We start from the raw sequence: 15,267 nt of genomic DNA, 5'->3' as shown, positions 1-15,267 counted from the left end.
TTCTCTAAAGTAACTCAATATTCACGAGTGGGGCACAGCCTCCAACTTTATACACAATGGCAAACAAAAAGTCGTAAAGGCAGCTTTAGGCTGAAGTGAAATTGAACCTCTGCTTGAACCGAGCGATAGTGATGATGATATGAACTGGTTATCAGACATTGATACAGAAAGTGAAACTCAGTAGCTGTGTTTCAAAAAGGCAAAACATTTAAAGTTAAGTGCAAGGACAGGCAGGATGTTAGCCTCTTAAGCACTGTTCACAATGTGGCAACTGTCAGTTGTCAGGGGTAATGAGGAACTCACTAAGCCTGGCGCTGTGGTAACCTACAATAACACAACGGGCACGCTGAATGTGTGGATCAGACACTGACATTCTACACTTTCATGTGCAAGCAACACAAAAAAAAATAAAAATAAGAATAGTGCGTAAAGAAACACACTACTACTGTCTTGATGACAGTTTCGAAACATATCAGACTAAGGACTTGCACTAAATCTGCATCAGTACAGCAGTGGACACTTGGCGTATCTTTCCTACTGTATTTATGTTTTTACATGTTTCTACTACATATGAAAACATTTTTCTTGTTGAAAGAAATTTAATATTTTTTGGCTCATTTTTCCTGTGGTAAACAATGCAAAGGAAGCTAAGACACACTGACTAACCTGTGGCCAGAGATACAACTGCAGTCTGCAGCTCCACTTCTGGTCACCATCAGGATGAACCTAAGTTGACTGTGTCTATGGTTAAAATACTTACTCCCTTCTCTTATCCTTAGACTCCAGATGGTTTATTAGAAAGAGGCCGAGGCAAGCAGAAAAGCAGGTTCAAATATGTATTCTGTTATTCACTCAACACAGAATAACATTCTTAATGTTCCAAAAACAGAAGTTAAGAAAATAGATGTGATCAAAACACTACAACCCGGGAAATTAAGCAGCTCTTCTCACTTGGAGTCTAGCCAGTCAGAGTGACAGGTCATTGATTTGCTGTGAATAAATGCTGACGGAAGAGCACGGAGACCAGCAACAGCTGGTGTGATCTCATATGCACCCTTCTTCCTTACTTTACCTCTTAGTCCAACGGAGCATTGCAGTTTAGGGGACAACTCCCTGCCTGGCCACATACCCCTGGACTAGACCTGCCTAGGCATAAACTATGTTCTTGAACCTTCTACCAATCAGTGTTTCATCTATGGCTGTGGGCTACAGGAAAAAAATTTTTTTTTAACCTTGCTGCCCCCAACGTGTGACTAATGCATCAACTTAGCTAACCCAAAATTAGTTTTTAATTGGTTCTGACTAGTTGTGTGGTGACCAGAGCAAGCAGGCAGGTTCTTATTATATATTAACTAAACAGTACAATGCCATTTTTTCTTGCAAACCTTATAGTTTTTCTGTAGCACGTACTTTATTATTCATAAGAATACTAGTAAAACAGCCTATTACCAGTAAGTCTATTCCCATATCATCATGCATAATGTAAGCATAGGAAATAATAATAATTCGTTTCTTGACACCCAAAAAATAGCATATATCTCCTGCGGATAAGTTGAAAATTTATTTTACAGTAGGGTATTTTATAATGTCGGTTGTAAAAGTCAAATGCGGAAAATTCACGCTATTGGTTCAAGAGATTATGATATGCTAACGCTCACCTGAGAGAGAAACCACATAGCACACTGCCTTTTTTTCTATGTGGATCCGGCAATGTACTGTATCAGCGTGTGTTCCTAACCTCTCTCTCGCTCACTCTCATTCTCATTTGTTCCTACGTGACCACACGGTAATACCCAAGCTATTCCAAAGCAACATTTGCACTGATTTGTGTTTTTTGTATCTCACATCCTCATACACCTTTAATGCAAGAGCATCCCTTTTCTACGATGAAGCGTTCGATCAAAAGAAAATATGAAGCTGGTTTTAAATTAAACATCATTGAAGCAGAGTAAGAAATTGGTAACTGTGCTGCTGTGACAAAATTCGATGCGTTTGAGAAGCTGATGTGAGATTTGAGTTGGCAAAAAATTTAAGTGACGCTATTTTAACGGGCATATAAGTCGAGGTCTGATTTTATGATTGATTTTTTGGGTTTCAAGACCTCACTTATATGTGAGTATAAGCAGTATACAAAATCACTTAAAAGATAAACCATTACTAAAAGATAAACCATTAAAACAAATGTGCTCATGCACTTTATATATGTGGTCATTTGCTATGCTATCAATTATGTTGGGGCAAATTTTGAAACAACTTGGAGAAATCTTCAACCAAAACATTTAAAAGGCACTGAACATACTCTGTAGCTTTCTAATTTTGGATACATTAAACTTTATGCACCAACTGCTGGTTTGGATTTAGAAGTCTATTAGGTGCTATGAAGTGCCACTGGGGGTCTTTTCTGCCCACTGCTATAAGGCAATTCAATGCTTCTATTCAATGTACTTGTTAAATAAATTTAAAAATACTGTATAAACTTATCAATTGGCTACATTATTTATCCAGTGAGTCTGTAACTTTGTTTTTTATGTTTCTTCTGCTATATGCATCTCAGTTTCCCCATGAGATTAATAAAGTTTATCTAATCTAATAAGTGCTATTTAGTAATATGAACAGCACCATGCAAACACAAGGTAATGGTGTTTTATTGATCTCTAAAATTGCCAAAAATAAGTTAAAACATATTAATTGCTGAACCCTTCATTAATACACTTCAGGGTTAACATTCTTAAAACCATCCATTCTGTAACTCACACAGTTTTCCAACAATATAGATAAAAACACTCATCATAGCATTTAAAAATATTTTTCATTTATTTTAATTGAAAATTAGCTAGATAATTAGTTGAAATGTACTAAGATTCATTTACCAGGCAAATCAAGTTTGTTATTTTATTATTATTTTTCCATTGTACCCTAAATTGGTATAACCCCAAGGCATATTTTAGTGAGAGATCTTCAAGCATTCTGTCAGGGCTGGTTGTCTTTATTATTCCCCACAGCTGTAAATGTGTGTTATCCCTCTGAAAACTGCTTGTAGAGAGCTTCTGATTCTTTGTCTTCAAATTGAGGCACAAAGTTAATATGCACAATCTCAGTGAAGCCCTCGCCCAGCGATGGAGCAACAAATTTACTCCTAGAAAGGGCAAAAACAAGTGTAAGCTTAGCTTTTTAAGTTTCTTCAGCAAACCTTACTGTGACCACACAACAAAAACTTACTTGTAACTATTGAAGACCATATCATTAACAGGAACATGGCCTTTGCCAGAAGAACACATTTCCCTAAACTGTTAAAAAGAAAAAGTAACAAGTCAAAGAAGTGGTAATGATGTTATAAAGCCCAGAATATAGTATTGTACTGTATATATAGAATATAGTATAGTACTGCATGTGCATCAGTGTATGTCTATGTTGCTCAACTCACCCGGTTGTTGTGCTTGGCCTGCTCAAGGGTGGCAGTAAACAAAAAACATCTACAAGGTACTGCAGCTTCACTTGAAATTTTCAAGTACCTAGATATAAAGGAAAAATACATTTACCCTTTCCAAGGAAGGAGAACTATGGAAAATGTAATTCATTAACAAACGACTCAAATAAAAAAGTGTATAAAACTTTTTAGGAAAGATGAGATTTTCACTACATAAATGACAAACAAAAATATATACAGTAACAAATGAAACAGTTCAGATGATATTCACTGATCTGCACAGTGCACAGAAATTAAAGGATAAGTGTGACAGAGAAGGACAGGATGTTTACAGACAGCATAATTTTAGAAGATCTTGCCTGCTACGGGATTCAATGTCAGGATTGGTATTATCAATTATAACTCTCTTTCCTTCATGGATGGCTTTCTCACACGCAGCTACACACTTCTGCCAGGAACCCAGAACATCCTATGAAGAGGGCATAGAAAGGCAAAAGAAGTATTTTGTGTTCAGGGTGCCACATACTTCCTTAAATAATAGCAATCAGCACTTGTATAAGACAAAGTGGGTAGCAACCCATTTAATTAGGATTTTAGTGGCACAAAACACCTTCTCTGCTTAAAGAACAGCCTTGACAAAGTTTCTGAAACTCACCTGCCTCTCCCAAACCTGCATTTTACAAGGAAACAAAATTGACTGAATAAACTGTGCAGTAGCTTAAACATTAGCCAACATCCGTTTAGCTTGCTTTCAGAATTACATGAGATGACCAGAAGTATTAATCATTGGTTTGGATTTAGAAGTCTATTAGGTGCTATGAAGTGCCACTGGGGGTCTTTTCTGCCCACTGCTATAAGGCAATTCAATGCTTCTATTCAATGTACTTGTTAAGTTTATACAGTATTTTTAAATTTATTTATCAATTGGCTACATTATTTATCCAGTGAGTCTGTAACCTTGTTTTTTATGTTTCTTCTGCTATATGCATCTCAGTTTCCCCATGAGATTAATAAAGTTTATCTAATCTAATAAGTGCTATTTAGTAATATGAACAGCACCATGCAAACACAAGGTGATGGTGTTTTATTGATCTCTAAAATTGCCAAAAATAAGTTAAAACATATTAATTGCTGAATAAACTGTGCAGTAGCTTAAACATTAGCCAACATCCGTTTAGCTTGCTTTCAGAATTACATGAGATGACCAGAAGTATTAATCAAAGATGATCTAAATATGATTGCAGACTAAAACGCACCTGGAAGGACATTCTTTTTACTCTTGTAGCTGCTAGATGAAATCTTGCATACTCTGATGGGTACTGTCATGCTCCTATAGGCAGGCATTGTACCTCAAAATGGACTCTGACTCAATCAACAAAGGCTATAACCTTCCTTTAAAACTATGTGCATGCATCTCTTCTGCTCTGGAGACAGACAACAAATGAAGGAATTCATCCCTTTGAACAATGGAAGCATCAACAAGAAGAGATGAGAATGGCAAGACATCACCAACGAAACCAACCCACTACACCTGGGGGAAAATTCCCTTGCCCATTGTGCCCCCAGGTCTGCCTTTCTCGAACTGGCCTGCTCTCCCACCAGCACACACACAGGAGGGCAAGTGATGGAGAATTATGTGCATGCATCTCTTCACTTTCTCTTTTCAGCCAGGAACCCCACTAACTCTCTTTGGGGGGCATCTTTTCGAGGGTTGAACGCACTCTCTTTAGGACCAGAGTGTTTACCAACAATTTTTGGGGTGGGTAGTTTTCTTTTTCTCTCCTTAAAGCCATTGGAGCTGGACAACCTGGAGGGGATCACCAACTCCAAGATCAGCTAATGAAAACTTCTGGTATGTTCCTTAGCCTGAGCTCAATCTGGGAGAAGAACTCTTACTTTAAGAAAGGAATCTTAGCGTCAGAAAGAGTCATGGATTTCCTTACAAAGTCACACAGAACACAGCAAACAGTTCAACGTCTAAAGCAAGCTGTGAAAATTGTGGAACACCATGCATAAGAAAAGTACCAAATAGAAAAGGCAATATGTGCAGTCCACTGCTATCAAAGTTCTTCTCATGAACCAGAGGTAAAAGCAATACACCATCAGACATCATCCTTAAAGGCTTGGTATGATAATACAGCTTTATCTGTGCCAAGATAAATTAGAACTTTAATTTATCTAGTAAACAGCCATCTGCTGTCCCATATTTCATTGTTGCTGCATAACAAACTCATAAAAAATGTCAGGTAATTTTACAGCTTTTGACTAATTTGGAAACAATTGAGCCTCAGGTCACAACACAACATAAACTACTGCATATTAAAGACAGATCACATTGTCTATAACATCAGGCTAAAATTCCAAAAGAGAACCACTAAATGAAAAAGCCTGGAAAAACGGTAAGGAAAATAAAGTGGGAGGCTTAACAAAATTTCTCATTACTTATTAGGATTGCCAAAAGTAAAGCAGATAAACAATCAATCAATCCATTAACAACAATTAATCCATTCATTTTCTCCATGCTATTAGAACAGAAAAAATACTTACTCTGCTTATATAGGTATAACCAGCAGGAACCAGGTGTTTCTGAAAAAATGTTGACTTGCCAGCTGAAAATAGAAAATGTGTCGAAGTGAGGTAGTGAAGTGAAGAACAATAGACGGAGCAAAAACCAAGAACACAATTGAGGTAACTGGAGAAAAGAAATGCCATACCTCACCGACAAACAATAATGATTAAGAGAACTTTGTTCAAACTCACAGGCTGGGTACCCTACAGCAACAATGATCTCCTGTTCATTTGAGGTTAGTGAAGCCGTTGGAGGACTAAATAGATTAGCCTTTGGATCCAATTTCCTCTTTGGTAGTAAAGGACACAATATGGAAGAGGGGTCACTATACCTCTGCAACAGCAGAGAAAGACTGAGCAAACAAGTTGTACAAATAAATACGGAACCTAGCAAACTTACAGGATCAAACTCAGGCAGGGTGAAAGGCGCTTTCTTCCATCCCAGAAAATATTCCTCTGGTGTAAAGAACTGCAAGCCTGCATTTAATGCAAACTTCAAAAGTAAAAGCTGATTAATGAACAATTCATGTAAGAAATAAATAAACAAAGACATGCATTAATTGATAAGGACAGATAGTTGTAGATTACCAGTCGATCACCACAAGCGAAGTCCTTCTTCTTTCGACCAGGAGCCCAGTTTGCAGGACGTCCAGCTGCATCTAAAAATACATTTTAACTGTTATAGGTAAAGCAGAGATTTTCCTCTTGATTGTGGGATGATCAAATCATCAAACAGAGTTTCAGCTGTTGTCCTGAAGGTCACCCTGGTGAGGAATATGTACTCAAGCAGCTGAGACACATGACTACATATCCTAATGGGGATACTTTTAGGCCTTAGTAACAACACAAATACTTATTGCTGAGCAAAATGGAAAAATACTCAGCTTCAAAAGAGATGTAAAAATTGGGTAATGTATCAGTGCAAGATCAGTCTCAATCAAGTAGAGTTCTCTACAAAAATTAAATATGATACAGAGTGGTTTTCTAAATAACACTGAAAATTGTCTGTTGACAGCTCAAAGTTCAGCAGCAGTGGAAGCATGCATAGTGTCTCGATACACCTTATATTGTACTTCCAGGTGAAAAGAGTTGCAGACCACCCCACGTCACTGTACTGTGACATGGAGTACTATATACAGTACCACCAGTTATATTTATATATAGGGTTGGTCTATGAAGTGTTTACAGACCAGTCTGACTGAGTTGTTGGCAACGTCAAACTATATAAATGGTGGTCACATAAATTAAGTATACAACTGAAAATCACTAGAATAGTCACAGTGTATGATGGTCATCCAGTGTCTAATGCCCAGGCAAGGTCAATTCATCATCATACACTTTACTCCCTAAACCAGACACAGGCCATTGACAAACTCATGTTATTGCAGAAAGCCCTTGAAAAAGTAAGATACCAATAGATAGATAGATAGATAGATAATTTATTAATCCCAAGGGGAAATTCACATAATCCAGCAGCAGCATACTGATACAAAAAACAGTATTAAATTAAAGAGTAATAAAAATGCAGGTAAAAACAGACAATATCTTTGAATAATGTTAACATTTACCAGGGAGGAATTGAAGAATCGCATAGTGTGGGGGAGGAACGATCTCCTCAGTCTGTCAGTGGAGCAGGATAGTGACACGGAGATGACACTGTTCAGTGGATGTAGTGAATTCTCCATGATTGACAGGAGCTTGCTTAGCACCCATCGCTCTGCCACAGATGTTAAACTGTCCAGCTTCATTCCTACAATAGAGCCTGCCTTCCTAACAAGTTTGTCCAGGGGTGAGGCATCCTTCATCTTAATGCTGCCTCCCCAGCACACCATCGCGTAGAATAGGGCACTCGCCACAACCGTCTGGTAGAACATCTGCAGAATCTTATTGCAGATGTTGAAGGACGCCAACTTTCTAAGAAAGTATAGTTGGCTCTGACCTTTCTTACACAGAGCATCAGTATTGGCAGTCCAGTCCAATTTATCATCCTGCTGCACTCCCAGGTATTTATAGGTCTGTAACCTCTACCCTCTCTGTACTCAATAGTGCTATGACAAGGTGGTAGAAGCCGTTATTTGTCCATCTATGGTAGCTAGCTTCTTTACCCAGGAAATTAGACTACTGTACCAACCGTTTGGAGCAGTATCACAATCACTGCCTAGAGCAGGTGTCTCCAGCTCTGGTTCAGCCTACCAAATATCAGTGCAGTGACCATACTCAAGCCAGACAATTTATTCATGTGGGAAAAATTTGACACATCTATAAAGAAAGCAGCTTGCTTTGCAGCACTGAATTAAAGAGGATACCTGGAGTGCACCAAATACAAGAATCATATTCATCGAATATCACCAAACAAAGAAATGGAGAGCATAATGTGGTCACCCATGATGTGAAGAAAGTCAGATTTCTAAAGATGACTATAATCTAACAAAATAATTCATTTACCTCCAACATAAAGACTTTGGTCCATATCAATAGGCAAACCACAATTGGCCTGTAGGAAAAGCAAGCAAACATGGTAATTATTTTAGAAGAAGAGACAGTTTAGGACTGTCAGAGCTGAGATTGGCCTCATGTCCATAAATAAATTAATGAATCAAACTTTTTTGCATCATATTTCTTAAAATATTTAATAGTCTTGTTTAAAATTAAGTTTATGTTCTAATGGGAGAAAACATAAAATAAAATACATTTTATTCTTCTGTATGACATACCTTCTTACACTGGTAGTCCCACATACCCAAGACTGGCTTTCTAAATATTCCAGAGCCTGTAGCTACCAATACCTGTAGTAAAAAGAAAGTATCACAGAAATCAATTTAAAGAAATGATGTGGATAAGATTGGTGAGCTTTGTTAAAACTGTTCAAATGTTCTAAACCAGCAATTTTCAATCTTTTGGACTTGTGGACTGGAAGAAGACTGAGAAACTCTTTGTGGATAAGGGAGGTGGGAAATATAATAAATTTATTTACTCTGTATTGTGATTTCTCCAAACAGTGCCTGAAGTGGAAACAAGTGCCAGCACTCTCTTTGTCATCTGAAAGGTATTCATATTGGCTAAAAAAAAACATGACCTGAGAACTCACTGCTTTTCACATTAATAGTCTGATTAGTGCCAGTCCATGGACAGGTGGTTGGGAAATACTGTTCTAAACAGTATGAGTAAAACTGTGTAGAAATAAGTAAAATAGGAAAAGCCTCAAGTAACTTACATTTACCATACACTTTGTAGTAACTCATACATGTACTCAAACATTTATTCAAATATCCATCCATCATCCAACCTGCTATATCCTAACTACAGGGTCACGGGGGTCTGCTGGAGCCAATCCCAAACAACACTGGGCGCAAGGCAGGAAGGCAGCCCACCACAGATTTATTCAAATATTATAAAATAAAAATAAAAAAGTATCCCAGGCTACTGATAAATCATTTACTCTATTGGTATTCAATGTACGAAGCACATCGAAAAGGAGGTGAACTTTAAGAAATCTGACTAAGAAAAAAAAGGAATCAGCACTTAGTTTTTAACATTCATCTATGATTATGCTAACAAAAGTTAACATGTTCAAGAATTAATTCATTAGTAAAGAAGACTTGTAATGCAGGTGTCATGCAAGTGCAGTACTTAGCCACCACACCTTATCAAATAATATTGTTGAATTACTGAAGTATTGCCGCTTAAAGCATCTGCATGTTTGATCTGATGTTTATGAGCCCCAGAGAGAATTAAGTTTGTGACATGCGCATGATATGAGAAGCACATCTTTCTAACATAATTGATCAAGTGGCTCATTGAAATAAGAAAAAGGCTACTAATTAAAACAAAATCTAATGCTAGTTATCATTTACATATCATTGCGAAAGGCTCTCAATTCATTGCGAAAGTCTCTCAATTTACTACAATCAAGCTGTTTTGGCTGGAGGCCATACAGCCTGAGTGTTATGAATTCATAGTGTACAAAATAATTTTGAAGTGTAAGCAAATGACACATATATGATTTTTATAACACATTTTGAATATGATTTATAAATGTAGCTTTATATTTTAGTAAGCCTTTTAATCCCACATAAACTAAAAGCACTCCTTTTGTACAGTACTTTCCTATATATGGGGCCAAACGGGAATAGCTATAAAAATCCACATAGCTTTATTAATTCAAACCATATTATATTGCATTTCATTATATTTCTGCTTTGAAATGCATTGTTAGTGCTTTGTAAAAAACATTATGATAGTGTGTGCTGTACAAAATGCCAAATAAATAAACGCTAATACCTGTATATTGCTTGATTGTGACTGGAGGGGCATAAAGAATATACCATCGCAGTGCTGCACACAGCCTGTCTTGTTTAAGTATATTGCTAAATAGCTGAGAAAAATAACTAAGGTAAAAGTGTATGAAGGTAAACAATTTTAACTTCCTCACTCTTGGAAAGTTAAATTTCCTGCATATTGTAAGTAGTATAATATTTCCCAATGGTGACGTAGGTCCAACTCAGCTATAAAGTGTAAAACTGAGCCAATGAAATCTACTGTAATAGATGGCCATCACAGAAAACAAACATTGTGCCACCACAGATAGGTTCAAAATGGCTGTAGCACAGCTTTAGTTTTTTGTGTTGCAAAATATGTACACTTCTTCAGATTTAATTTCTTACTACAGAATGCAAGAATTCCCAAACAATAATGCGCATTTATCTTGCTGTTGACGAGCTACACTTTGTTAAATGCTATTAGTATTGCTCAACTTTTTGCTTGTAGTAAGCTGCATTTAGTATGGTAAAAATGAAGTGAGCTGACCTTTACTTGTGCCCTTGTAGGTTATATTACATCTAACATGCAGTATCTGAAACGGCTCTGTTTAAAACCAATACTGCCACAAATTAGCTATGTAAGCAATGTATTTATCAATTAGTCTTTTCAATTAACCAAACTATTTCATTAGGTGACTAATTTACAATGGCAGCAGTGGTAGCATACTGGTCTAAGTCCTTGTCCAAGTGTGAATATTTAGTCACTAATCTTTACCCAATTCAAAATTAAATTTTCAGTTAAAATGTAAACATCCCTGTGAATATGTAGAAAAGAACACTGTGTCAACTCTATTACTATAGAGTGGATTCAGAAAATATTCAGGCCACTTCAATTTCACACACTTTATTGTGTTGTAGGATTTAAATATAAATTATTAAGTTTGCCATTTTTGCTCATTAATCTACACTCAATCACCCAAAGTTAAAAAGTGAAAACATGTTTTCATAATAACTTACAAAATTATTTAAAATCAACAACTGAAAACTCTTATTTATGTACGTTTTTCGAACATCTACTGTGGCACACCAAATTGTGGTCAAGTGCATTCTGTTTGCATTAATTTTCCTTTAGATGCATCTAGAACTAGATTGGAGTCCATCTGTGGTAAATTAAACTGACTGGGCATAGTTTAGCAAGGTACACAGATGTGTATATAAAGGTCACACAATTCACACTACATGACAGGACAAAAACCAAGTCGTGAGTGTTCCCAGGAGCATAGTGGCTTCAATATTTGAAAAACGGAAAAAATTTGGAAACACTAGAACTCCTAGAATTGGCTGCCCAGCAAAACTAAGTAACCGGGCGAGAATTCCTTTGACCAGGGAGGTGACCAAGAACCCACTGGTCACTTTAACAGTGCTTCGGAAGGATGATCATCTTAGCAGTTCTCGACCAATCAAGCATTTATGAAAGAACAACAAACTTCTGCTTGGAGTTTGCCAAACGGCATTTAAAAGACTTTTGAGACAATGAGGAAAACAAATCTCTGGTCTGATGAGACAAAAATTGATCTCTTTGGGCAGAATTCCTAGTGCTATATCTGGCAAAGAGCAGACACTGCTCATCACCTCTCTAATACTATTCTTATAATGATGCCTGGAGGTCACAAAATCATGCTATGGGGTTGGTTCTCAGCGACAGGGAGAGGAAGGCTGGTCAGAATTCAGAGAAGGATGAATGCAGCCAAATGCATAGAGGTCCTTAAAGTAAACTTGCTCCAAAGTTCACAGGCTGGGCTGATGGTTCATCTTTCAGCATGACAATGGCCCAATGTATGTGGCAAAGACAAAGCTGGAGTGACTTCAGGACTAGTTTGACTGTCATTGAGTGCCCTAGCCAAAGTCCATACTTGAACCCCATAGAACATCTGTGGAAGACCTGAAGATGGCAGTTTACAGACACTTCTCATCCAGTCTAACGGAGCTTGAGAGGATCTGCCAGGAAGAATAGGATAAACTGTCCACACTGAGCACAACAGGCTCTGGTCTTGTCAAAGCTGGACTACTCTTAAGTCTCTGCTGGCAAGAGTGTCAGCATGTGTCAACAAGCCACTGCAGATGATTTAAAATTCAGTGGCACGTCTGGTGTTCAACCAGCCGAGGCGGGCGCATGTCGCTCCTCTATTCAGATCAATACACCGGTTTCCTGTAGCAGCATGTATTTAGTTCAATTCCTTGATGCTTGCCTACAGGTCTGCACCAATATGCAGTAAGTATATGGGGACATGGAGACACGTTTGAGGTCCTATACACTTCTTGACCACTCAGGTCTCATGTTTAACGGTTTCATGTTGATGCCACCTTTGCGTGGTATGAAATCTCAGTCTACTCTTTTACTGTGTAGATCCTACCTGGTGAAAAGAGCTTCCTAACTCATTTCAAACTGCTGATGCCTACACTTTGTTTAAGAGGCATTTTAAGACTTTCGTTTGGTTGAATTTCTTTCTAACTGATAATAGCTGTTAGCTTTTGTAATCTAGAACTTGTAACTAGCTTGCATTTTGTTTCTGAGCTTTCAGTTGTGACAATCAATTTTATATGATTATCCTGTAACATGTGTTTCTCAAACAGTCCTCAGACTGATGTTAACTTGATTATTGTAACTTATCCTAAGTGACTTTATAAAAAAGTGTCTGCTAAGCAAATAAATGTAAACATTAAAAAATCAACTTTTTATAAATAATATTTGTTGTTTCAGTATTATTTTGTTTTGTGAAAAATGCAAAAAGGAGAGTGGGCATATTAAATGAATATATAAAAATAAAAGGAATCAAAAGCAGAGAAACAAGTGGAAAATACAGGAAGCAAGTGCATACTTAAAACCTGAAAGATTTTGTGAGAGACACATAATGTAAACCAGACATAGCAGAAGCTAACCTGAATTGGAACATTAAGTCTTTGAATAATAGCTTCCACTTTCTTTTTGAAGTCTTCAGGCTTCAGTTTACCACGAGCAATTCCCATCTGATTGGTGAAGAAGACCACCTAGGAATAAACAGCTTGAAATGTTACCTTTATTTGTACATCATTTTTTGTCAAAACAATTTAAGTCCTCTTCTGTATACTTTTAAGAAAGTGTTTCATGGTAACACTGACCTTGAAGCCATTCTGTAAAAGCTCCTTTAGCTTTCCAGGAATCTCTGAATACAGGATCCTATGATAAAAAGGGGTAGACGATATTACTAAATCAAATACCTTTGCCCAAACCATGATATGATAAAATCATACAAGGGGACCACAGAAAATAACATAGTTTAATATGCATGCAGTAATGGCCAGCTCCCAGTTTAAAAAAAAAAAAAAAGTAATTTTAAAGCAGTTTTCTCTTTACTCACTTCCAGTCGTCCGTGTTTACTGGGAACACCTTTCCTGACTTGGTGGTAATGATGGTGCCATCAATGTCAAAGCCAGCAATCTGTAAAATAAAAAAATATATATATAAAATATATGAATTTACAGTTGTATGTGATAATGCTTAGCTATACCCTGTAAAACTGTATGCTGCCTCTTCAGTTATTTCAATAATTAACTGCATCTATGGCATGGTATTTAAATTCAGTTTTATTGTTAAAAATATTTATTTATTAATGAGGGCTTTGTTTTTCTTTGAATGAACTTGTTTCAATTAAAAGTCAGATGTTTCTCATTTATCCAGTGTAAGATCACGGTTCTTCAGCAAACAATGATTTTTTTTTCTAACCTTTCTTACTAATTTTTACAAGGGATTCCAATAACAGTGGATGACACTATATATATATATATATATATATATATATATATATATATATATATATATATATATATATATATATGTCACACACGCGCATGGGAGGCAGCTAAAGGGCTTGAGTGGCGGCAGTTCTGAGACAGGCCGGGCTGTGGCAGAGTGCACTGACTCTTTTCTCACTTCCCTGTAGACCATCCCTGGGAGACTCCACCTGGCTCTCGTGACATCACTTCCGGGACCGAACCAATGGAGACAGAACTAACCGGCGCCAGCCCCCCTGATGTCACGTCCGGGCCTGATCCAATGACGAACACGTGCCCGATTCCCATGACCTCACTTCCTGTCTTCCCCTTTAAAAGCCTGCCCTTTTTCCCCTTTCCCTCAGTCATGTTTTGGACTCATTTGTATGCACATCAGTGCTGTTGATTGCGATAAAAAACGACTTTGCAGCCAGGATACCAGAATATACGGGTGGCTGCCCCAAACCTTTCTTGAGTATGTCTCAGCTTTGTGACAATATATATGCACACACATCCGCATATATATCAGGTCTGATCACAATCTGATATTTGGGTGGTTACCTACCAGGTAATGCTTGTGGTTGGTTGGCCAGTCAGCAGACATTCACCACGCCCTCTCAGTTCTGAGAAGCAGAATAATACAAAGAGTACACAATGCCCCAATTGGGGATCATCAGCGGTACACACTTTTGCTTCCCCATGTGGGTGGGAATCGAACTTCAGACATCAACACCCAAGACAAAGCCTTAGACGTTGCGCCATGGCGACCGAGTTGCTTATTTGACAGGGTGTAGATCGGTGCTTTGTAAGCATAGGTCTGATCACAATCTGATATTTGGGTAAGGTGTTTTTTTTATTCATCGATAATATTTATTGATATGCTAACATATATTTTTTGCATTGTACTGAGAGCATTGTTTATGCAAACAAAGGATGAACGACTAAAAAAGAAACTCAAGGAACAATCAAAGATCAATGGTAAGTGTGCTATGCCAGGTGCTGTGTCTATGAGAGTAAGTGTTGCTTCACCAGAAGAAAAAACAGAGGGAGAGAAAAGTAGAGGCAGACTTGGTGTCCTCCGGTCCAACACAAGCCTGGCCTAGTGCAGTGGTGTAGGGAGGGGTGTAGGGGTTTCAAAGACTTAAGCTATGATCCACTACACCCAGCCCCTGATCTTTTTCTAAATCATATACAATATAGCCC

General features: G+C 37.5%; 1 protein-coding gene across 10 annotated transcripts in view; it reads right to left on the bottom strand.

Moving 5' to 3' along the window:
* Positions 1-2,629: 2,629 nt before the first annotated feature.
* The window catches only part of LOC120542145 (polynucleotide kinase 3'-phosphatase), a 61,885-nt gene continuing 49,247 nt past the window's right edge, over positions 2,630-15,267 (bottom strand). For 6 of the 10 annotated variants that reach the window (XM_039774327.1, XM_039774331.1, XM_039774329.1 and 3 more), the window contains 13 exons: positions 13,653-13,732; positions 13,414-13,471; positions 13,195-13,302; positions 8,710-8,781; positions 8,441-8,489; positions 6,584-6,654; positions 6,396-6,488; positions 6,188-6,284; positions 5,975-6,036; positions 3,787-3,896; positions 3,425-3,512; positions 3,220-3,287; positions 2,630-3,136 (listed from right to left, as the gene is read on the bottom strand). In XM_039774327.1, the coding sequence (XP_039630261.1) occupies positions 3,016-3,136; positions 3,220-3,287; positions 3,425-3,512; positions 3,787-3,896; positions 5,975-6,036; positions 6,188-6,284; positions 6,396-6,488; positions 6,584-6,654; positions 8,441-8,489; positions 8,710-8,781; positions 13,195-13,302; positions 13,414-13,471; positions 13,653-13,732 (1,077 nt within the window). In that variant the 3' untranslated portion in view covers positions 2,630-3,015. Of the gene's footprint in view, positions 3,137-3,219; positions 3,288-3,424; positions 3,513-3,786; positions 3,897-5,452; positions 5,574-5,974; positions 6,285-6,395; positions 6,489-6,583; positions 6,655-8,440; positions 8,490-8,709; positions 8,782-13,194; positions 13,303-13,413; positions 13,472-13,652; positions 13,733-15,267 lie in introns of those variants that run through there. The other 4 variants (XR_005636160.1, XR_005636161.1, XM_039774335.1 and 1 more) reach the window with 4 other exon arrangements.

This window comes from Polypterus senegalus, chromosome 13, assembly GCF_016835505.1.
Source record: "Polypterus senegalus isolate Bchr_013 chromosome 13, ASM1683550v1, whole genome shotgun sequence".
NCBI lineage: Eukaryota > Metazoa > Chordata > Cladistia > Polypteriformes > Polypteridae > Polypterus > Polypterus senegalus.
The sequence above is the reverse complement of the archived record's forward strand: the minus strand, read 5'-3'. Positions and strand labels throughout refer to the sequence as shown.